Source organism: Ovis aries, chromosome 21 (genome assembly GCF_016772045.2).
Source record: "Ovis aries strain OAR_USU_Benz2616 breed Rambouillet chromosome 21, ARS-UI_Ramb_v3.0, whole genome shotgun sequence".
In the NCBI taxonomy this organism is placed as follows: domain Eukaryota; kingdom Metazoa; phylum Chordata; class Mammalia; order Artiodactyla; family Bovidae; genus Ovis; species Ovis aries.
The window spans coordinates 11794654-11818845 of NC_056074.1; the positions used below are offsets into that span (position 1 = coordinate 11794654).

The window sequence follows — 24192 nt, forward strand, 5'->3', positions numbered from 1 at the left end:
AATATTTATCGAGTACTTACGTGCTCTAGATCCTAGATACAGAAATGAAAGTGATACAGAAAGTGATACTCTGAGATCATAATGTTGTAGGAGAGAACTATGCAAAGACGAGTAGATGCACTGTGCCAGGCTTGGATGGAGCATCTGAGCACATGATCTTAAAGATGTGTCAGCACGAGATGGACAAAGGGGAAAAGGTTGCTATAACCAGCACCCAAGTCAAGATATAGAAGATAAATCAACTATACTTCAAAAACAAAAGCCATACCTATGTATGAGCTTCTCTGGTGGCTCGGTGATAAAGAATCCGCCTGCCAATGAAGGAAAGTCTCCAGAGTCAGGAAGATTCCCTGGAGAAGGAACTGGCAGCTCCCTCCAGTATTCTTACCTGGTTAAATCCCCGAAACAGAGGAGCCTGGCAGGCTACAGTTCATGGGATTGCAAAGAGTCAAACACGACTTAGCGGCTAAACAATAACAACAAAAATACACACACACACACACACACAATAACAACAAAAATACACACACACGCACATACACACACACACACACACATACACACACACACACACACATTTAGGAGAGTAGCCTAGCCTAGAAATATTTTGAGGAAGTGTCATGATTCTAATCAGGCTTCCCAGGTGGCTCAGCAGTATAGACTCTGCCTGCAGTGCAAAACCCCGGATCAGGAAGATCCCCTGGAGGAGGGCATGACAACCCACCCCAGTATTCTTGCCTGGAGAATCCCATGGACAGAGGAGCATGGCAGGCTACAGTCCACAGGGTCACAAAGAGTCAGACACGACTGGACCAGGTTAGCACACACACACATCATTCTAATCATGATCACAACATAGTTTCTCACTTTTCAACCACTAATTTGATTTTTGCCACTATTTATTTTGTCTGTTCTAGAACTTAGAATCATGCATATATACTCTTTTGTGTCTGCCTTCTACCACTCAGCATGGTGCTTTTGAGATTCATCCATGTTATTGCTTGTTATTAGTACTTCATTCCTTTTCATTGCTGAGTAGCAATAGCAAAATATTGTGTATATCAATATATCATGGTTTATCAGTTTATCTGTAGATGGACATTAGAGTTTCACTTTGGAGAATTACAAGCATTCTTATATTAATGCATACCTTTTTGTGGACATGTTTTTCTCTTGAATAAATATCTAAGGATGAATTTCTACGTCATAGGTTAGCTAGATGATAAACTTGACAAGAAACTACCAAACTATTTTCAAAGTGGCTGTTTCATTTTGTGGGCTTCCCAGGATGGACAGGGAGACGTGGCGTGCTGTGATTCATGGGGTCGCAAAGAGTCAGACACGACTAAGCGACTGAACTGAACTGAACTGAACAGGTAGTGCTAGTGAGAGAACCTGCCTGCCAATGCAGGAGACGTGAGAGACACGGGTTCAATCCCAGGGTCGGGGAGATCCCCTCGAGGAGGGCATGGAAACTCACTCCAGTATTCTTGTCTGGAGAATCCCATGGACTGGTGGGCTACGGTCCATAGGGTCGCAGAGAGGTGGACATGAGTGAAGCAACTTAGCATGCACGCACACATACCATTTTGCATTTGCACTAACAATTTAGATGAGAGTTTCAATTGTTTCACATCCTTCTTGTTGTTCAGTCACTAAGTCATGTATAACTCTGCAGCCCCATGGACTGCAACACACCAGGTTTCCCTGTCCTTCAGTATCTCCCGGAATTTGCTCAAACTCATGTCCATTGAGTCGATGATGCCGTTTTCTTTGTTGTATAATTTAGCAGAATTCTCTATTCTCTTTTTTTCTGTAAGCTGGTAGGTAGATCTAGAGGTTTGATTAGACTCAGATCCTTTAGCCAAAGAAGGTTTTCTTTTCTTTTGAGAGTAGAGGTTTACAGAACTACTGCTTAGTGACTTTTTGTTCTCCCATCAGGGAGCACATATCATCCGATGGGCTTTGTGTGTGTGTGATGTTACCAGCTACTGATGCTCAGTGCCTAGATCCATCAGGTCATTAGACTGGCAAACAGAACACTGGGACACTGTTATAGACACAGCTATGTATACACACATCCATTTAAACACATTTCTGGAAACAGACATATCTCAGGCCCACTCTTATCTTTTCTTTAACAACCTCACTGTCTCATTATTAACTTCTTGGACCTCTCTTGTTTGAAACTTCTCTTTTTTCTGTATAAAAACATGATATGTATAATAAAAAGCGATCACTGAAACTTACAGTAACAACTTTCCAAAGGGAACACAATTATTTTAGAGGAGAGACAAGAATGAACTAAGAGGAAAGAAGCCTTTATAAGATAAAGAAGTCACAAAGAAAGGTGTATCTGAGCTCAGTACACACTTAAATCTGCATCCACCCAGAGAAAATTTATGTCATGAAGGTGACATTTAGAGCTATGAAACATTTGAAGCTTGAAAAATTAGTACAGGAAAAAGAAAAACCTTAAAATGCCCCTTATTTTTAAGTTTTCTGCATGAAAACTCAGTATTCACTCACGTGTTTTTAAGAATGTCAAGTTTGAATGAGAGAAGGAGCAATTTGAATTTTTGTTTTGTTTCCTTTCTTCATGAAGTGTGTATTTTGTCTTAAACCAGTTCACCAATGCCATTACATTCTGGGGTCACTTAGAGACTTCTGAGTGACAGTGATAGTCTGTTGTCCCCTAGGAGGGTTCTGATGTCTGTCACAACATGAAAGGTATTCATTTAACAGAGACACAACAGAATCAGATAAATAAGGTACCTGTATCTGACTGATTGCAAGGATTGGGGAGAGAAGTTTCCTCTCATTCAGTTAGCAGTAAAAAATATTTACACCAAGTAGAATTGAAAATGGGCTATCCTCTCATCCCATAGTGTGGGGGTTAGGAAGGGGGTTCTTTTATTTTAAGACCTTATTGAGATATAATCCACATGGTATGTGATTTACAAACTTAAAAGTGTCCAGTGCAGTGTATTTGAGTATATTCATAGGGTTATGCAACTATCACCACCACCTAATTTTAGAACATTTTCATCTCTCCTAGAACCAACACTATATCCATTAGTTGTCACTTCCCATTCTCTGCACCCCCTAGCTTCCCTCAGCCCCAACCAACCACTATTTACTTTGTTTATAGATTTGCTTGTCTTGGGCAATTACTTTTTAAATGTTATTCATAATCTGTTCCACTAAAATCCTTTTCTTTTTTTTTTTTACATAACCATAAGAACAAGAACAATAGAATGGAGCCCTCAAAAACATGAAAGGGTCTCAAAAAATTGTAGTAGGGTATCCCACAAAAATGTTACAGCCAGTAGCATCTGATGGTTTAAATAAATAATTGTCAAGCAGTGAAGCCATGGGAAGAGGACAGATTACAGTATCATTTGAGTCAGATGCCAATGATTTTAAAAATAAACTTGAAACAGGCCTGAGTTGCCAAACCTTTTCTTGCTCTGAGAACAGCAATTTTTGCAACCAGGAATATTTGTAAATACAAATCCTAATTTCACTGCTAACCAACTCTATGTCTCTGGGCAAATAACAGGAGATTTGTAAACTTAAGTTTCCTCATCTGTGGTATGAGAACAATGATGGTACCAACCTCATCAAGTTAGTATGGAGATTCACGTATGCAGAGCCTTTAGACACACATAGTAAGTGCTCAGCAAATGTTAGAACCAAGCATAGCACATAATAACTGCTCAGCAAATTTAGTTGTTGTCTTTTTACCACTTTTGTTCATAAGAACTCAGTAATCTAGGTTAAATTCTACAATGGAATGCTTGGGTATACCAACTCTTCACTTGCCATACATGATTGATATTTTCAAAATCTCTACTCAGAAGCTTTCTGACATGAAAACAATGGATTGGGATTTAAGATACTGTAACTTAGGGAAAAACACCATTGATCAAGTATGATTAATAAAGCTATATATTAGCCTTCAGTTGCTTTAGAACGATGTGTTCCATGAATAGTAAAAGTGTTAATTTATTATTCTCACCTAACATTCGTGTAACAGATTTTCCATTTCTAAATTAAAAGAAAAAATTAACAGCAATGAAAAAAAGCTTATATAATTGTAAATATTATACATGTCCAATAAAATAAAGAATAGATTAGAGCATTATAAACTACATATAATCTCTTCTAGTTGAAATGTCTAACTAAGATCTTTAATATATGACTTAAATCTGTGTGTGTGAACTGAAGTTGTGATTTGGTTCTGTGTTCATAAATTAAGGCAATGTGACCACCAACAAATGATTCCGTTACCCTTTTTTTAACTCCAGTATGAAATGGCTTTGGGTAATAGACTGATATGTTAGATAATTTTATTTTTGAGTAATTATTGTGCATTTTCTGTTCTTTTGAAAAGTGTGGTGCTAAATATTATGATGTCCCAATCAGATGACTCATACACAACATTTTCATACTCCGGAAATGTTAATACATTACAGTCCTTGCCTTGAAAATATAAAAGAATGAATCACAAACAACACATTTTCATTTTCCTTTGACCCTGTGAGACCATTTAAACAATGTGGTTTGCATGCAGCACCCTGTGGCCCTCAAAGGCCTCCACATTGTCTGTTTATGTCTCCATTTTAACCCCAGGCTTTACTCCTCTTGGCATTGTTTTGTATTTGCATGAAAATGTGTGTGTGTGTGTGTGTTTGCATGACAAGTCATCCGTAATGTTGAAGTTAAATGTCTAACATATCTTGCAATATCACATGTCATTAATTCTTACATGATATTTTTTTCTTTTATTTTCAGTTACTGAGGTGTAAATAATGCTTGAAATGTAAAAGTGGCATGAAACTGGAGTGATGCAAGAATATTTAATGTTCCTTTAAGAACTTACCATTTTTTAACTGGGAAAATTTGGGGGGCATTCCCAGCCTTGTCTTTGGACACCAATCCCTCAATTACAAATTATGATAAAACTATTTTGAACACAAGTATTGTCAGTAGACTAATAAATTCTGAAGTGATACTTTTTTTTTTCCCCATGAGAATGTTTTTCTAGTTCTTGAATATGAAGTATAAAATGTGTCCCCTAATTTCAGAATTTATTAGATATTTGATTTATTGGTTTCCTTAAAGCCTTCTTAATAGTACATAAAATTAAGCTCAATTGACTTTGGTGAAATTTCCTAATAACTAAAAACCTAATGAGTTACTGAATGACAGCACCAACATTTAGTGCTTTAATGTTTTCTAAATGAACATAACTATCAAAATGAATATTCGATATAGGAGTACATGGATATACAAAGAAAATAAGTTATTTACAACATTTTGTCAAGCATCTAATTCATAAGAGCACATAACTGTTCCAGCCAATGGGCTGAAAAGTACCGTTCTCTCCAAGTAGTCACCCTGCTGGCTCTGCACTTATTCCTGCCAGCTGCCATTGCTAAAATCGTGTTAGATACCCCTTGTCAAATTACCTTCAGTCTTTGGCACATTAATCCCTATGTAGTTACAAATCTTATTTCTTGGAGAGAGAGAGAGAGAGAGAGACTCAGAGCCAAACTGGTCAAACAAGCTGGCAAACATATTTTTAAATGATATGTGAATATAAAATTACCAAGATGCACATGGCTTCTAGCCTGTGAAATGACTGAGAACATGTTTCCCAAAGATGAACCCCAGAAAGCATTTCCATAAGAGCAACAATGGGAACAAATGAAATTTTCTTAAGGAGTCTTTTCAGGCACGCATCTGATATTCACTTGAAAAAAAACAAGTTCTGATATGTGTATTCTGTTATGTCTATCTGTATTGCTTTAAATTCCACCTCATTTAAGATGACAGTGGTTTTCATTTTTAAGGACAGTCCTTCTTCCATTATTTTTTATCATATCAGAATGTAGATGAGTGGCCACTATATCTCCCTTCCTTGAATGGGTATCAGGTTACTACCTCATTAGCAGCAATTGTAATAGGTTTTGGTTGATGGTGTCTTGACTGTCACCAACGAGCTCTGTGTTATTGGCAACCGACTCAGCCTCTCCGTGCCTCTGGCCCCCTGCCTACGGAGGAGGGCTTGAAGCTCAATTTTCTTTAAAGTCTCTTTTGATTGAAAATATAATACTATAATTATCATCTATCTGTGTGAGAACTGTAATTATCATATATCATAAATCTACACACATCTCTGAGGTTTTAATTAAATTCAAGCTGAAGTAACTCAAATTTATGTTATTGAAAAAGATATCTAGACACTGATGTGTCCCGTGTTTCTAACAGAGTCCTTTCTACCTGATGACAGTGATGATGATCAGGATGACATTTGTGTAGCACTTTGTGTTTACACTGCCTTATATGAGTCTCGCAGCCTAAGAGCTGCTCTTGGATCCTCACGATGCAGATGAAGAAGACGCTGAGGTCCAGAGAGATTCACTTGCCTGTCTAAGCTGTTGAACTAGCAAGTTACAGAGCTGGACAGAGACTCTGGGTCTTCTACTTCCAATTTAATACTCGTCTCCTCCATCATCATTTACCTGCAACCAGTCTTTTATTTAATTCGGAGATGATTTTTCCAAAGTGTCATTATTTGGAATTTACACTCCTGGAAACTAAAATCTGCTTGCAGGGAGCCTCCCACACCCCTTTAGACTATCCACTTGCGTCACGACAGCTCTCTCTGCTTTTACAGACTAGTTGTTTTGTCAGCATGAGTGTGACAACAATTAGACGTCCCCTGTTTTTGCCCCATGCCTTTTCTCCTTCACAGTCATTCAATGACAAGCGTAAAAAGAGCTTCATCTTTTCACGAAAATTCCCATTCTACAAGAACAAGGAGCAGAGTGAGCAGGAAACCAGTGATCCTGAACGTAAGTAGATTCTCGAAGAGAATGTCACCTGCAACACAAGAGAAAAAAAAAATCCTTCACGGGCAACACGCATGATGTAGGCTGCCCCATGCCACACGCCTAGGCAAACGAACACGGCAGGCAGGCAGGTCAGGGCTTACTACTGTGACCAGTGTTTGCCTGCAGTCTGGATCCTTCCCTGGACAGAGCTCTTTTTTCGACAGAATGCATTGGAAAGGGACCTGAGGAAGCCGGGGACTTTGCTTCCAAACAGCATTTATCTGTGACCAAGACTGTTGTCTGGTTCACCTTTTCTATCATGCAACTCTCCAAGGGCTTGACAACTTCTTTTCTGGACAGAAACCTTAGATTCCATTGCCACATGTATTGTTTTAGAGCGCTGGCTAACTGGGAGTGATCAAATTCCCCTCTATTGGTTACCAGCATTTGTTCACTCTTTCCCTCACAGCGAGCTTATCTTGGGATAACTGAGCTTATTCTTATGCTCAATCTAAAAACTGGCCGTGAAACTTGGAGTGGATCGTTGGTCTCAGCGGTACATTGCTGTGGCAGTATTAGCAGTGGGTAAAAACGGCTCTCGTTGACTCCTTATCTTTTTCATGACAACCTTCTGCTTAAACCTTTCGAGTTGCAATGCGAAGCCTCAAGTCGCAGCCCAGGGAGTTTGGGGTGAAATTTGTTTCCTAAGGAGAGAGCGAGGGATCCAGATTGCTCCGGCAACACGGTCTGTCATGGTAGTATCCGTTTCAACTCCACTGACTTCTTCCTTCCTCTTCCGTGGCTGTTCTCCCTCTCTCATTGCTCTCTCTGGGGACTTCCATGCAGGACATCCCCGGATTAGGTGACGACGGTTATGGAACAAAGACTCTGAGTAAGTTCCCAGGAATGGTCACTGTAACTTTTCTTTTCTTTTTCTTTCCTTTTGAGTTTGGCTTTTGTTCCTTTTCTCGAGGGCCTTTTCACTCCTAGCATGCACAAGATACGAGTTTTATTTGTTACCTAGCTGTGAATGCTCCTACCAAGTAATTTCCAACTGTTTTGTTCTGCATGTCAGCATTTAAAAACGAAGTGTCCCAGGCCCTGTAACTTGCGTTGCAGCTCACACCTTCCCTTTCTGGCCCTGCGATGTGGCCAACATGGTCCCGATGCCAGCCGTGGCATCCTTGCTCTGTCGCCTAGTACCTCCCAGGGAGCAAGAAGCCATGTTGAAAGAAAGGGCGAGTTCAATGCTCTGGAACAGGAAAGCGGAAATGTATTTCATGTTCTCTCTTCTGGCTTTTCACGTAGACATATTTAATGACCTTGCCAAATTCCATAATTGGGTTATACTTTGCTATTAGTAAAGGAGGTACTTTATAGTCAAAAGGAACATGCATTCTCAAAAAGTAAATATTAAGCTATTTGATCTTCCATAAATAATTCCTTGCTATTAACTTTGACTGATTTTTTTTTCTGACTTGCAGTGATCCTGCTTGAAACGTTTGTATGATAAAGTTTTAGATATATATTAATATGTTTTTCTATCGGTGATTTATTACTGCATTGCATAACCAGATCTTCATTTTATAGCTTAGAGTGGAAAGTAAAGTATATTAAACTAAATTTTTTCTAGTTATTAATGCCTTTATTCTGTGTCTCATTGCACTAATAAAAATAATAATTCTGTGTTTTAATATACTATGATTTTTCTGTGTTTGACACTAACCCCATTGTGTAGGCACCAATGAAATAAGAACCATTTTGTGTCTTTCGCAGCTGCATCACATGTTCATTTTTGTTTGTTTCGTTTTAATTTAACAGCTATGGGCAATATTTTTAGAAGCTGTTCATTTCATTGCTAAGAAACAAAATAACATTGAGCTGGACTTTGTTTTCAAGAGCTGGTTATATAACCCTGCATAATGATACCCTTCATCCTTCAAATTGTTAATTTGGATTTTTTTAAAGATATGTATATTTAGAAAATAAAATCTGATCAAGAATAACTGCTGATCTCCTTAAAGATGAAAACTTTATCTTTGAGTCTCTATACAGAATATGTATTGAAATTTTTCTTGAATTGGTGGCTGAAATTCAAGTGTTGATTTCAACATTATCCATTTAGCATCAAGTACCACCAGAGAGAATTTCTAAATTTTCGGTGGGGTTGGGTAGCATTTTAATATATTGTTAATAAATGAATATCTCTTGCTATTGGAGAGTTGAAAGTATGTGATGCCTTTTTAAATCCAGAGTGATGCCCTTTTAAATCTGAAGGTTTATTTACTCTCCAAAATTGAATATATTACACTAGGGAAAGTTATCTGCCAGTTGACACTACTGGTGGCCATAATTTAGACTTTAGCTGGAACATATGTTTAACTTCTTTTCACCTGCAAAATAGAAAAGTTCTGTTAAACAATATCTTAACATTAAGAGAGATTGGTTATTAAATAAACAGCCATATGGTTCTAAGTTTTTCTAGTGTAGCTTCATTCTGAATTATTTTAAAAGTGAAAATCAAAAACAAAAAAAACACTTCATCTTCAAATGAAGGTGCTTGAGATAATCACGCTCATGAAGATAAGCCATTGTTGGGTATGTGCTTTGACTTTTCGGTAACAAGACAGATTTGCACTGATTCATCACACTTACTTTCCTAGTGCCCCTTTGCACTTACAACATGTGTACCTAAATTAATAATGCAGTTCTCATCAAACACCCACACAAAAAGAAATGATTCCAGTAAACTTAACCCATGCTTTAATTTTCATTAGTTTCATACTCTAAAATCAGTCCATCCAGGATGCGTTAACTAACTCAATTGTAGAAGTCCTTTCACAATCCACGCGTGTATCACATCATCACGTAGTATACTTTAAAATATATGACAGTTTTATTTGTCAATTATACCTTAATGATGCTAGAAAATGAAAAGTAATCCATCCAACTGGCAAGAATCAATAATAGCAAATACATTTCAAAGCACTTTTTTTTTACTGTTAGAGAATAACATTATATATTCTTTTCCTTTTTTCTAACGATTTTGCAACAGTTGTCCCTTTTTAAAAAGCTGAAGTTATCGCTAATGATCTTCTCAGATCAAATAGTCACGTATTCTTCATTCAGTTAGCCTGATATACAAAGAAGTTGATAAACTGATGGATTTATCTTCTATAACTTAATAAATAGTACAGATAAATTATTTTGGAAATAAAAGCCCTAAGTCTGGCACATAGTCAGTACATCCCCCTGTTATGCAAGTTAAACTGTGTTTGTGGAAAAAAATTTTGAAATATCACTGTATACTTGTACAGTCATTCAACCAGAGTTAAAAACATGCTTTGTGCCAGAACCTGTGCTTGGTATTAGACCATTTATCTTCTTCCCGTCCTAATTCCTCCATAACCTGAACCTAAGAGCTATCCAAGCAAGAATCTTAAAAACAAGGAAATATTGAACTGATTCATAAAACACTTTTCAGTGACTCATTTCTTCCTCCAAGGTTTCCTACATACTCAGTGAAGCAGGAAAGTTCTTCAACAATCCCTTTCATCTTGTGAATTAGTTTAGGAAGTATTTAAATAGAAATAAAATGAAAGGGATTCCAGGGAGGGAACAACTGGCAATTTGAAATGCAATATTCCTGCAAAATGCCTAATAGCAAAATAAAGCAACAAAAAGCCTGTAATAAACCAGTCCTTACCCACCAGAAGCTCCTGAAATTATAATCAGGAACATCCAGTTCAGACACATTGACCTTTGTGACAAGAATCTGGAAAATCAAAGCTACACGAATGGGTCAAACTATTTATAAAAAGAGAAGTGCTTAGATGGACAGTATGCATTTTTTATAATTAAACATGCTTTCCTATTTGCTAATAAAAATAAGACACAGCAATCAAGCAGTAGCTCCCCGGAAAATAAAGTTTTCATCTTCATCTTATCTGAATTTTCTTAATGCGTCTCCTCTGCAGCCTTACTTGCCTTCCGCTCACATTTCTAGTAGCCTTGCATGGTATTTCTTTACGTTCTGGCTGCTCTCCAGTGCTTGGTATCTCTTTAATTTGCTGTGCTGTTCTTGCAGAACATGTTTCTTCTAATGCCAGCGATAGCGAAAGTAGCTACCGTAAGTTATTGCTTTGGTTTGTGATTCTTTTCTTTGCAACTGCCCCCTTGCCTGTGGTATTCATTTCAGATTTTTGCTGTTGTTTTTCAATTGCTGCCCTTTATCATCCTCATCCAAAGCAAATGGCTTGAAATGAAATCATCATTTGATGTGGAAAGATACAAAAGACACGAGGGCCATGGGTGAACTAGGGTCATTTGTACAAGGGGTTGTGGAATTGCTAATAAATTATTCCAGCCTTAGTTGACTGTGGCCTGGTGATGCAATTCTCCTAGAGAAGGTGGGGAAAAAATTTTTTTTGGATTTTGACATTCTGTCCTCCAAAATAATTTATACACCCTGCAGAAAGGTTGAAAAGTCATCATGGTTTTATTTTCCTTTTCATTTTGCCTTTTCCTTTCTGTGCCTGGCTCCCCTTTGCAAGAGAAAGCCTGATAAATTACAGTGTTCCTTTTAAATGAGTATGAACCTTGTATATCTCTTCTCTCCTTGATTAATATCTTGAGATAGATACTATGCTATATCTAACTTTAAATTTTGATGGTTGGGAAGAGATGAAAAAGTTTCATCCTCTAATGTTGAAGGAACTCACATTTTCTTTAAAAGTGAACAAATCTTGGATCAGAAAACTTAACTGAAAAGGTAGGTAACTATTTAAAAATTATTTCCGATTTTTGTTTGGTCACCTCAAGCCATTTGCTGAGTGATAAAAGAATATTCACCAAATGCCAGTCACATCCTTTTTTCTGTTCTGGTGGTTTCTTACCACATACAGGTTTTTGGTGACTAAAATAAGTATGTTTATTACTCTTATCCTTGCAATTTCAATATTTATTTTGTACTCAGTGAAATGGGTTACTCAAAAAGCAACTACTGATATTAGAAAATTGCAGGCCCAATACTTAATGACCCTCAGCTACCAAGACAGAAATCAGTTGGAGGTTTTTGGTTTGGGTTTGGGGTTTTTTTGTTTTGTTTTGTTTTTGGTCTTTTTGCTTGTATTAATTGAAGATAAGCATAGGAGAACAGAATAACTTTTATTTTTGTCTTTTCCACTACAGCATGGTAATTTATAAAACCATGCCCCTTTTTGAGGTGGAGTGCCAAATAATGTTCTTGAAGTGTGACAAGTTCAATTTGGATCTTGAGAAAGGCTCTAGATAGATAATCAAATTGGTGGGGAAATAGGCGGGGGAAAGGGTACAAAAGAGGAAAGATGACAGATGGAGGGAGTAGGGGCCAGAGGAGGCAGATGAAAAGCATGCCACAGAGTGAAATGAAGAAAAGTTGTGATGAGATACCTTTGATCAACCAAATATTAGAACCCCCTCATTTTCTTCCTCAATAGAATGATAAGTCCTTTTGATAAAAGGAATTAAAGCTTTCTTGTTTTTAACACGATCTTTAACATCTTCACAGTCTTCCTACTCTTATACTTTTATGATTATCCCAAATTGAGAAAATATTTGCCTCTCCCATGTCTTCATTTGGTTCTAAAACAAAGAAACCTAGCTGGTTAAGAAGTGACCAAAGATTATTTGTTGGGTTTCATGGAGACCCTTGGCCCAAATTTCTTGGATGTTCAGTTTTCAGTTTTTAAGTGTGTGCTTCCATCCTGTAGAAACAGAGAAATGGAAAACATCAAATTTTGTTCTTGCAATCCCTTTTATGGAACGTGTACTTTTATGGAACTACCTTTTCCTTCAGAAATCTGTGTTTAGAATATTTCAGAGGCCTTTCTCTTCTTTAGAGATGAGCATGTTCTTTCCAGAATCATTGTTATAAAAATTGCACCAAGGCTTTCAGCTGTTTGACAAGTTTTTGATTGCAGTACTCTAAGTTGACATCAATAATTCTTTTCACTCTCAAATAGTAGATGCACATAAAGGTTTATTGAGTGAATAAAGGAAAAACTTGCAAACAGCTTAAATTATCTATGAGAAGAGAGATGGAACTGTACTATTACTAGAGAAAATGTGGAGTCTAATAGTCTGTTTTAACTTGAATCTCCTCTGAGGCTACAGAAAGCTAGCCATTCAGATTTCTTTCTTTACAAATGAAAAAAGGTAAGAAGAGCCTTGTCATAGCTTAGAGGAGAAAAAAATGGATATTTGTTTTTCCAGGATAGAAATATGAGGAATTACAGAGGACTATTTCTTAGTTCATTCAGCATCTACTCTATGTCACGCTCTCTCATAGGCACCTTAAGACTCAATGTAAGTCTCAGTGAACTCTGGAACTCAGCACAGGTAAAGAGGTAGAGCGATCAATACTTTAAGAAAGCATAAAGTGTAGCCATTTCTAGCATAAAAGTCTGGCCCAAGAATAGTGGGGCTTCAGAGATAATCTCAAAGAGGAGGGGGCCTTTGAGCTGAGCTTTGCAAAGATGAGGTACTTGCCAGCTCAGTAAAGTTGAAGAAGAAACTCACCAGGAAAGGCATTGGCATGACCAAAGACACAAAGGCTTGGGACAGACACAGTTTTTCCAGGAAGTACAGTTTCAAAATCAAACCAGGCTGGATTTTTCTATTGAATTCCTGGCTTTTGCCGTAATTATGACTTTTATATTTTATGAATAGCAGTCTAGAGAAAATAATACCTCTTTTCACTCATTTTCAGATTTTTTTTTTTTTTAACTCTTAGAACCATTCCATGTCTGCTCAGGACAAAATGGCTAAAAAAATAGTCAGTAGTTAGAAAGACTGGCAGGCTTCCCAGGTGGTACTAGAGGTAGGAGACATAAGAGATGGAGGTTCCATCCCTGGGTCGGGAAGATCCCCTGGAAGAGCGCATGGCAACCCACTCCAGTGTTCTTGCCTGGAGAATCCCCATGGACAAGGTGCCTGGTGGGCTGCAGTCCATAGGGTCACAGAGTCAGGCACAACTGAAGCAACATCCACACACAGAAAGACGGGCCCAGGCCTGGGTGTTGCATTCTGGAGTTACAGATTGTGCCAACCTTATTCGAAAGCCTCAGATATTTTCTGAGATACATATACATGCACATGAATTTACACCAACCTCAATTTCTAATAAATAGCTCAGACCTTTGATGCACCATCTCAAGAATTATAGCATATTTTTTCCAAAGTCCAGCTATACTGAGCACTAGCTACAATACAGTTTAACAATGTACATTGTCTAATTATGCAAAATGCTATCTCATAACTGCCTTAACTATGGGCTAATTCCAGATTTCTGTCAACAAAGTAATATAATACAGTGCAGGTTTGTGTTTGTTTTGTATCATACCTTTGAATTGCCCTTATATATGATGGCAATAAAGATCAATTAGCTATAATGGAGACCTTGCAAATCTCTACAAGGTGAAGACCTGCCTTCCTTAAAGCCCAGTAGAGCTCTTATGTTATTATGGGTATGGGAGAGCGGGTGATTATCCTCCTAACCCATTGTTGCTCAGCAGTTAAATAGGATTTTCAAACCAAGGATCTTAAAAAATGAACTGAGTGAAACTGAGATGCTGAGATGAAGAGATTTCAGACTTTCCCTCTGGAATCAGTCGGAATGGTGCCCATATTCCCCTTTCTCCATTCTTCTCAAGCACTGGCCTTATATTTCCTCAAGTTCTTACCAAGCAATTTTATTACATATAGTATCTCATTTTATTTCTGCAACAAAATTATGAAATATACCTTATATTTACACCCCGTTAACAGAGAAGGCAATGGCACCCCACTCCAGTACTCTTGCCTGGAAAATCCCATGGACGGAGGAGCCTGGTAGGCTGCAGTCCATTGGGTCGCTAAGAGTCAGACACGACTGAGCAACTTCACTTTCACTTTTCACTTTCATGCATTGGAGAAGGAAATGGCAACCCACTCCAGTGTTCTTGCCTGGAGAATCCCAGGGATGGGGGAGCCTGGTGGGCTGCCGTCTATGGGGTCACACAGAGTCGGACACGACTGAAGCGACTTAGCAGCAGCAGCAACTGATGAAGAAGCTGAAGTTCCAAAGAGCTACCTTTCACTAATACTATGTCCCTGCAGGTCTAGTCAAGATATTTTAATTCTGAAACTTAGACATTTTCACTATTCCCTGTGTTTTGTAATCCAAGCTTCTTCACGTTTTAGCTAGTACATTTCAACCATACCACCTATCAAATTAATTGGCTGTCCCTGGTGGTTCAGCAGTAAAGAATCTGCCTGCCAAAGCAGGAGATTCGGGTTTGATCCCTGGGTTGGGAAGATCCCTGGAGGAGGAAATGGCAACCGGCTCCAATATTCTTGCCTTGGGAATCCCATGGACAGAGGAACCTGGCAGGCTCCAGTCCGTGGGATTGCAGAGTCAGAAATGACTTAGTGGATAAACAACAACAATCAATACAAGCAGCAATATTTACATAACATTAACTATGAACTAAGCCTGATTTTAAGGACTCTTATATATAGTAACAGATTTAATCTGAAGATCCTTTGAAGACACTGAATCAATAATTCACTACGTGACCTTGAAGAAATCACTGAACATTTTTGAACCTTAGTTCTCTTCAGTGTAAATGACTAGCTTGGATTAGAAAAGAGATACAGGGAACAGGTTTTAATCAAGACTGCCCTTTAATAGTTTCTTGAGGAACTATACTGAAAAGTGTTGAGGCCAAGTGAGGCTCAGCAGTAATTCAGGCAATGATCGGTGTGATGCATGTCGAGGGTCCGTAAGGGAGAGTGAAGTCATGCTCCAGACTCTCCATCCATAAACCACGTTAACTCCAAACTCTTTCTTAGCACTAACATTCCGTGGTTCTAGGAAGCTAGTTATTCTTCGTAATTATCCAATGCAGGCCGTAAACACTAAATTTAGACCACTGAATGCCCTGCCACTGGCCTTCACTTCCCTCATCTCTCTTTTCCAGTTTGGGAAAAAATTTTAAAGAAAAACACCCTGTTTTTCCTTATCATGAGAGCCTTACTCCAAACCCCTCTTACTGTGACTTGCTTCCAGTTTAAAGACAGTGTTTTCTGGAGGTTGTAACAACAGGCTCTGCAAAGGCTCTGCGAAGTCTCTGCCGGTGGCAGGCGGCCACCCCCAGCTCTGTGCCACGCTCCCCTTTCCAGCCGTGCGATTGCCAAAACAAGACAAAGTAATTGTTTGTACCCTGTGTCAGCTGTTATTTCTAAGTGCCGACACCTCCTGAGTGAAAAATAGAAAAACTACTAAGGATGACTATTTTTTGGAGATGACACAGCAGCATTAAAAAAAAAAAAAAAGAGTTAGGGTTTGCAAATGGAGCATCTTATGGCCTGTCGGTAACTGACCCAGGTTCAGCTCCCTTCTCTGCCACCCACCATTTTTGTTCACCTCTGAGTTCTGCCTCTACATCCCAGCCCCCACAGAGAGTTCTGCACCTCTGACCTTTTTGAGACTGTGCCGCATACTCAGCGAGCAGTCAGCAAAGATGTGGTTTTTAATCTTGACTCTACTACTTACTGAGGAAGCAGGCCCTGTCTCCGAGTCTCAGCTTCTTCATCTGTCAAGTGCAGATGATCAGAGCACCTACCTCAAAAGAAATGGCTGTGAGAAATACGAAGCAATGGCTGCAAAAGCCTTTTATAGCCTGTAACGCGCTATGCAGGCGTGAATTATCGTCCCTTCACTGCTGTGACTTTTTTTCTCCCCCTCATAATCTCCCTCCCATTACCCCTTGGGCTTTCCATTCTTGAACATGAAAGTGAAAATTGGTTTCGGGTGCTGAGTTCACAGCTATTGTGCCTTATCAGCTGCCACAGCACCCCTGTGGGCTTCCTTACATGGTCCCTGGTTGTCATGCAGCCGTTAGAATTGGGAGGGGTGTTGACTTCAGGGACACTGGTCATCACTGCTGTCTGCCAGTCTTACTGCTCTGAGCAAGAACCTGTGCTTCCTGTGGGTTAGACGCAAACCAGAAAGCAACAGGTAAACGAAGAACTACAGGACTCTGTTCTAACAAAGTTAATCTAAGCTATGTTGCTTTGTCCTAGTTTTTCAAATCACACATTATACATACTGACACCAAATATTTTATTTAAGGTTTGCCTTTAGAATGTCCCATCAGAATGATTTGTTCTCCTGGGAACAAGAGGTGTTCTCTTTATTTAGGGGAAAGCGCACTTTCCCAAAGGAAAGCGTATAGACAGAAACACAAAGTGGAACCTATCTTTGGCTTCATTGCTCACCCTGACTCGTACCACTAAAAGCAGAATGCAGATTCACTGGTCTCTGTCTTTATGTTAAATACTGAGGACACCTTGGATAACTGCGGTATGGGGTGCCCAGTCTCGTGCAGAGACATAAGTATCACCTGATATTTATTCTTTTTTTGCATTTAAAAAGTTTGCAATTTTTTTCAAGTATTTCTGTAACTGACATTTATTGTAATTATCTAAAATCCTCAAAGAGAAGTTAAATTCAACCGTAAATGTGGAAAAGTAGCTCCATAGCATATTCTGTCACCTGATATGTAAAACCTGTTATCCCACGGGCAGGAGTCCCCTCTCACATATTAGTCATTCAGGGAGATTTCTCCTGAAAGTCAGTATGACATTACAGTGTTGGTCTGCCATGCTTCTGTCTCTAAAGCTATGCTTTTTTTTCCCCCCAACTATTTTTACACTTTTCCTCTGAATTCCTATGTCCTCTGCATATGTCAGCCTTTAGATAACTAGAGCTTAGCAGTCATTCCCCTTTATTATTTTTTGACATAGCTTCTGTAAATTTCAGTTGATTCATTTTTTAAAAGAGGATCATTTTTTCCCCTGAATTAAAAAAAAAAAACAAACGTGAATCTGACTCCTCACATACCAAACCCCTGCCCTGATGCAGGAAGCTCCCCTGAACACTTTTTGGAGCAGTCATGGGTAGGTTCCGCTTAGAGGAAGCACCAATGCCCCTTCTCCTTGACTTCAGGAGGTAGCCCAGCCGAGCCATTCTTGACGGTGAGGCGAGACATGATGTGGGCCTGGGGCCATTTCCCACCCCAGGGAAGACATGCGCATTCACCGCTTTAGCCAGAGACCACTTAATTCCCCCAGATCAGCCTTGTCATTATCAAACCTGCCTGTAATACTAACTCCTTTCATGAAATGGATTCATCCTCCAGAGGCTGTGGCTTCTGAAGCAGCAGCACATGGTTCTGACCTGACTCTGAAAGTGTCAGGGCCTATGAGGAGATAGAGCAGTGAGACCCAGTGCCCTTTGGTTTCAGAAAAAACTACCTCTTATGACACACCTCGGGGTTTCCCAGGTGGCGCTAGTGGTAAAGAACACACCTGCCAATGCAGGAGACTCAGGTCCCACCCCTGGGTCGGGGAGGATCCCCTGGAGGAGGGCATGGCAACCCACTCCAGTAATTCTTGCCTGGAGAATCCCATGGACAGGGGAACCTGGCAAGTACAGTCCACGGGGCACACAGAGTCGGACACAACTGAAGCAACTTAGCACACGCACAACACTTCTCCTCTATAGGACAGCATACAAAAACCCCTTTTCAAAACTTAAACTATTTCCCCACCAAAGGTAGTCAGTCCTAGGCCTAATGCGAATGAAGGTGTGGAGCCTTCTGAGTTGGCAGCTGAATGAGACAAATCTCATGCCTAGTTCAACTGGGCAAAACTGATGATTAGGAAAAAAAAAAAAATTTGCCAAAAACCAATTTACTTTCCATGGTTGTATGTTGACTTGAGGCTCACCATGAATCAGAAGGCTTATAGCAAATGAGCCTGGAAGTGTGGAAACTGATACTCCATGGTCTGCCTTACTTTTCAAAGTTTCAAGGCTAGATTTAGCAGTGATTAGAACAAGTGATGTAGGGCCCTCCTCAGTTTTTTATCTTCTTAACTGACCCAGCATTTTCTTGATGAATTAACATTAAAGTCTTCAGAGCCTTGGAGTATATAGGCTGGTGAAGTTTTTGTCTCACAAATGAAACGAGCAGACACTTGCTTTTGAACATTGTGTTTCTTTGGGAAATAAAATGGAAGATGAAAGGTCCAGAAATTCTGGTAATGTAGCAGCGAACTATTGGATGGAACCTCTCCTTGAACTCAAGGGGTTCCTTTTAGGCGGGAATGCTGGGCATGCAGCCATAGTGCGGTGTTTCTCAGCGTCAGACGCGAGGCGGCCTCTTCCATCCCTGCCCTGCTGAACTGCAGAAGGCCAGCCTCCTGTCGCTCCTCCGACCAGCGACCACCTGACTCTGTCACGGTGCCAAACAGTTCTATGAGGGTGAAGGGATGTGGGGAATGGTTGAAGGAGGGAGAGAGCAAGGGAAATTAGCCCTGAACTGGGTCTGTTTCCTGGGCTGCAGAGCAGGGCTTGTAGCTGTGGTTTGTGACTGGTTGTTAGTCCACTGTAATTTTTCCTTTTTTCTCTTCTCAGGAGGGCAAGAAGATTTCATTCTCTCTTATGAGCCTGTCACAAGGCAGGAAAGTAAGTTTCTTAGCATGCTCTGGTTCCTGATTTCCAGGCTATAACAGGTGACCCCATTTCAGGAGGGAAATAAACTGCTTATTATTCAGCAGTTCCCAGGCCAGACCCTGCTCTTTCTTTGGCCCTGTGGCCAAGCAGACACATTCCCTGCACCGAGTGGGCAGCGACAGCTCGCAGGAGGATGGAGCTGCCCTCTGGAAGAATGATCCTTAATAGGAAGGAGCACATCCAAATCATAAAGGGCGCCACCTACAGGATTGATGGGTAAAATCCTCCTGCAGGTTGATGTCCACTTAGTATTGAGGGCTTTCTAGTAGGGCTCCTAAGAGAGAGGCCACCTTCTGGGCTGCTCCAAAAGCCTGGGAGGAATTTATACAGAGGCTGATGGCTCTTGACAAAGATCACAGAGAAAATTCAGGCATCAGAGGAGGAATTGTAACAAATGAACTTTTGAGTTCCTTGTAGCCCCGTGATTACAAAGGAATTGAGAGAATCCAAGCAGAGAATGGAGAGTATTTTGAACTAAGGAAAAGAAAGTATAAAAACCTAAGATGTCATTACTACTAATGATGACTTTTGAAGGCATTGCCTAAACAATAGTCAGATAGCTACTTTGGAATCTTTTTTTTCTCCCACTCAATTGACTAAACTTGGTAACTGTTTTGACTGTTGTGTAGGCATACGTGAAGAGTAAGCAAAACATCTCCAAATGTTTGGGTTTTTTTTTCATTGACACTGCAGTTGCTTTTCCCTGTTAGTTTCAGTAAATTCCAGAAAGTAGACTCAGCCAACACACTCGGTGTTAAAACATCAGTTTCCTATGCAGGGCTCTCTGGGCAGTTTATCCGCCGAAGTAACAGCCTCAGTAGTTCTTAGTGTTCGGCAGGTTTGCCCTAAGATTCCCAAGTCGGACTCCTCATCTGCATTTCCTTTCCCTCTCTGCAGTAAACTATACCCGACCCGTGATTATTCTGGGCCCCATGAAGGATCGGATCAACGATGACTTGATATCTGAATTCCCTGACAAATTTGGCTCCTGTGTGCCTCGTAAGTATCCTTCATCTCTCCTCTAGAAGTACAGCATGGCTCTTTTTGAGATGGTAAAATGTAACTCTGTTTTTCCAGTAGTCACCAGTGATTCAGATACCGTCAGTCACCTATTATCTGAGCATCTCATTTCATTTCTCTGCCAAATACATTCCATCTATGCTGCCATGCGTTATTCTCTATTTAGTGAGTAAACGATGTGGTACCCGAGAGGGCAGGATGAGTCCTTTCTTTGTAATGCCGGTGGTACTTAAGACAGCATAGGATTATTGATAGGCCTTCATATTTTCTTGTAGATTGATTGAAATGTCACTGAAGCCTCTTTTCCCATAGAATCATGCTACAAAGCAAGTCTGTCCAACACACAGCAATTCAAACGCTGAGATGCAAGGTTTACAGCAGAGAAAGGGCTTGTTTATTCATGGGACTGCCACTTAAAGAGGTTAGAGAAGAAATCTCAGACTCACCTCCCGGAAGCCAGGGGCTGGGGATATTTGTGGGATGAAGGAGCAGGGTAGCCTGAGGTGTGGGGAGCGTGGGGATGGGTGATTGAAAATACGAGGGTAAGGTATTTCTCATTCTGTGCAGGTGTGGGTAAGCTGCAGGCTTCATCATGGGAAGCAGATTCAGAAAATGTCAGCATTAGCATGTTCTGAGGGTGGAGTCTGGGACCCTCTGATGTTCAAAGGTCACCAGGTAGACACTGGCACTTGTCCAGTTGGAGGGTCGGTTGTCTTAACCACTCTTAACCATCTCAAGCTCAAACTGGACACAGCTGACTCTGAGTTCCTATAAAACAACTAAGGCAAACACATTGTTGAGACTATGTGATGCTTGAAAGATATGCCTTTTTTTTTGTTTGTTTGTTTGGTAGTAACAAAGTGATCAGTGAAGGCAGGTTACAGGTTTAATGGGTCTAACTAATGATCACTCTTAGTTGCAGTAAGAGAGATCAGAGACAATGTTCTCTGTTAAACTCATCTCAGGATAACTTAGGGCCGTGTGTCGATCAATACAAAATAGCCTTTCCTTTCCCTTGGAAGGATGAAGACAAGAAAGAATATAAAGTTTTTACCTGCCTCCCGGCCACTGCTCTCTCATCCTTATGGACAGCCGTCAGGCCCCCCAGTCCCTCTGACACACCCAGGACAGCCCTCCCTGCAGAGTCTGTCTGCCCTCCTTCCTGCTGCTCCCTGCTCATCACTTCTGGCCCTGCTCCCACTGTGCCACATGAAAATGCTAGAGGCTTTCTGTGTGTGTAAACCCACCAGGAAATTTTAATTTATTGGACCACTGAGCTCTGAAATCTGATCTCAGCAGATATTTCTTCCTCACTCAACATGTTTTAAGCTCTTTGCTCTGAAGTGTCTCTTACATTTCAGGACTGCAAATGTCTGCAGGAATACAGGAGAGGAGCAGGGATCGCACATGCGCAGTGCACGGGCAGGCGGGAACCGGGGTGGGTGTGCTGTCCTATGAGACGGTCCCCGGCAAGGGTTCTGGGTACCGGTCTTGCCACAGAGCCTAACCTGAGAGAGACGCCAGACAGAAATGATCAAGTCAAACCCTAGGCCACTTGTTGCAGCCCTCAGCTTGTTCCTCCACTTTTGAAAGAAAAAAAAAAGAAATTCCTTTAGCACCATTTCACTACCCCTCCATCTTGCATCGTCTTCTTTCTCTTTTTTTAAGTAATGGCACTGTTTTATAAAAATCAATACATGTTCATTGTACAAAACGTGGAAAATGCTAAAAAGTTAAACAAGAAAATTAAAAATATACAGAAAATCTCAGAAGATACCTAGAGATAACGTCCTTGCTAATATTTTCATAGATTTGTACCTGTTCTTTCTTTTCATGCATTTTCTCCTTTGATTGGGTACATGTCAAGTGTATACATTTTTGCTTAATATTGTTTAAAGTCCCTTAACTGTGATGGTATCATTTTACATCTTTTAAAGTCCCTGAATATATTTACACTATATGTCCTTTTTGTTAATTTTTATATGAGACATTTTTTACTTCTTTGCTTGTCCCGTAATCTTTTATCATGTGCTAGACATTGTGATGCTACATTATTGAGCATTTGGATGTTGTTATCAATATCTTCCTTTATAGAATATTAAGTTTTTGTTTCAGCAGGCAGTAATTTACTGACAAGTCAGCTTCTTTGAGTTTTGACTTGGTTTTAGACATTGTGAAGGTAGGTCTAGAGTAAGTCAAGAGTAACCTCATAAAATGCAACCGTTCTGGGATCTCAGCCTAATGCATAGTCCGTCTGAACTTCAGGGTCTCCTAGCAATCCATGACCTCTAGACTTTCCGTTTGGAAATGAAAATGGAGTGCAGAGTCCTCTCATGTGTTTCTCCTAAGTATTACAGCTCCAGCACTGTCTGTTGTCCAGTGCCTGAAAATATATGTCCATACATTTTGTCTAGTTTTGTAGTTCTTCACAGTGTGGGGCTAAGCCTGGTACCTGCTACTGTGTCATTGACCTTCATAGTACACACTTTTATATCTATGTTGAGAGTGCGTGGTAAAAAAAAAAAAAAGGTATAACAGAAGTTTCTGAATATAAAGTTACCTTATTTTCATCTTTTTTCATTTTATAAAGATACTACGAGGCCAAAGCGTGACTACGAGGTGGATGGCAGAGACTACCACTTTGTCATTTCTAGAGAACAAATGGAAAAAGACATCCAAGAGCACAAGTTTATAGAAGCCGGCCAGTACAATGACAACCTATATGGAACCAGTGTGCAGTCCGTGAGATTTGTAGCAGAAAGGGTATGTTCTCCAGTCATCTTACATCTCCCCTGAAGAAGGTACCCAGGTGGCAAACTGCATTTTTTTTTCTTTCTGGTCATTCCTCTTCCCTGATTTCAGTTGTAAATTTTGATTCAGTATTCCTTTTAAGACCTCTGAGCAGAGAATCTCTTTAGAGCAAGGTCGTTAATCTTTGTTCTAATCTCAATAAAGTATGCTGACTGACCTGGCAGGGGAGAGGAGGGAAGAGGGCTTATAAACCTAAAGGCAGGTAACAGCTTGAAGTTTATGGAAATTCACTTTGTCTTTGGCTCACTTTTCTTTGGCCCCAGTAACTGAACTTGTTCTAAAAACGGTCACTTTCGGTTGTTTAGATCAGAATCCTCAGTTCTTTTTGTTAGTAGGAGTTTACTTTTTATCTCCCTGAAAACTTGAGATGCTTTTGGTGGAAGGGTAGACACATGAGGAGGACTGCCTGGCCTGTTGCTGGCAGATATTCTAAATTAGAGGAGGTATAGATGAAATTCTGTGTGAAAGTCACTCAGTCATGTCCAACTCTTTGCGATCCCATGGACTGTAGCCTGCCAGGCCCCTCTGTCCATGGAATTCTCCAGGCAAGAATACTGGAGTGGTTTGCCAGTTCCTTCTCCAGAGGATCTTCCCGACCCAGGGATCGAACCCAAGTCTCCTGCATTGCAGGCAGATAAAATTACCCTGCTGATAATTTCAAGGGCATGGACATGAGAAGACTGTAAGGGCAAATAGGATAGGAAGACCCTTGAGATCTGCCTCAAGAAGGATCCTGATCACCTGTGAACACTGAGGATCAATGTCATAGAAGAAGAAAAAGTAAAAGTTAAGAGCCCATCGTATTTGTTATATAGGTAATATTTGTTGGGTTGATTTGATTTGACACAACTTCCCCCCACCCCCACTTTTAATGTTTTAGTTAAAAAACTTCAATGAGAAATGTTCACGTCTATGCAAGAA

The 24192-nt window shown here is 40.0% G+C and overlaps 1 protein-coding gene across 40 annotated transcripts in view; it reads left to right on the forward strand.

Moving 5' to 3' along the window:
• The window catches only part of DLG2 (discs large MAGUK scaffold protein 2), a 2369976-nt gene that overhangs the window by 2334247 nt on the left and 11537 nt on the right, over positions 1-24192 (forward strand). For 28 of the 40 annotated variants that reach the window (XM_042238120.2, XM_060403919.1, XM_060403914.1 and 25 more), the window contains 4 exons: positions 6764-6863; positions 19342-19392; positions 20338-20439; positions 23051-23223. In XM_042238120.2, the coding sequence (XP_042094054.1) occupies positions 6764-6863; positions 19342-19392; positions 20338-20439; positions 23051-23223 (426 nt within the window). Of the gene's footprint in view, positions 1-6763; positions 6864-7688; positions 7735-10929; positions 10972-19341; positions 19393-20337; positions 20440-23050; positions 23224-24192 lie in introns of all 40 variants that reach the window. The other 12 variants (XM_060403917.1, XM_060403921.1, XM_060403918.1 and 9 more) reach the window with 2 other exon arrangements.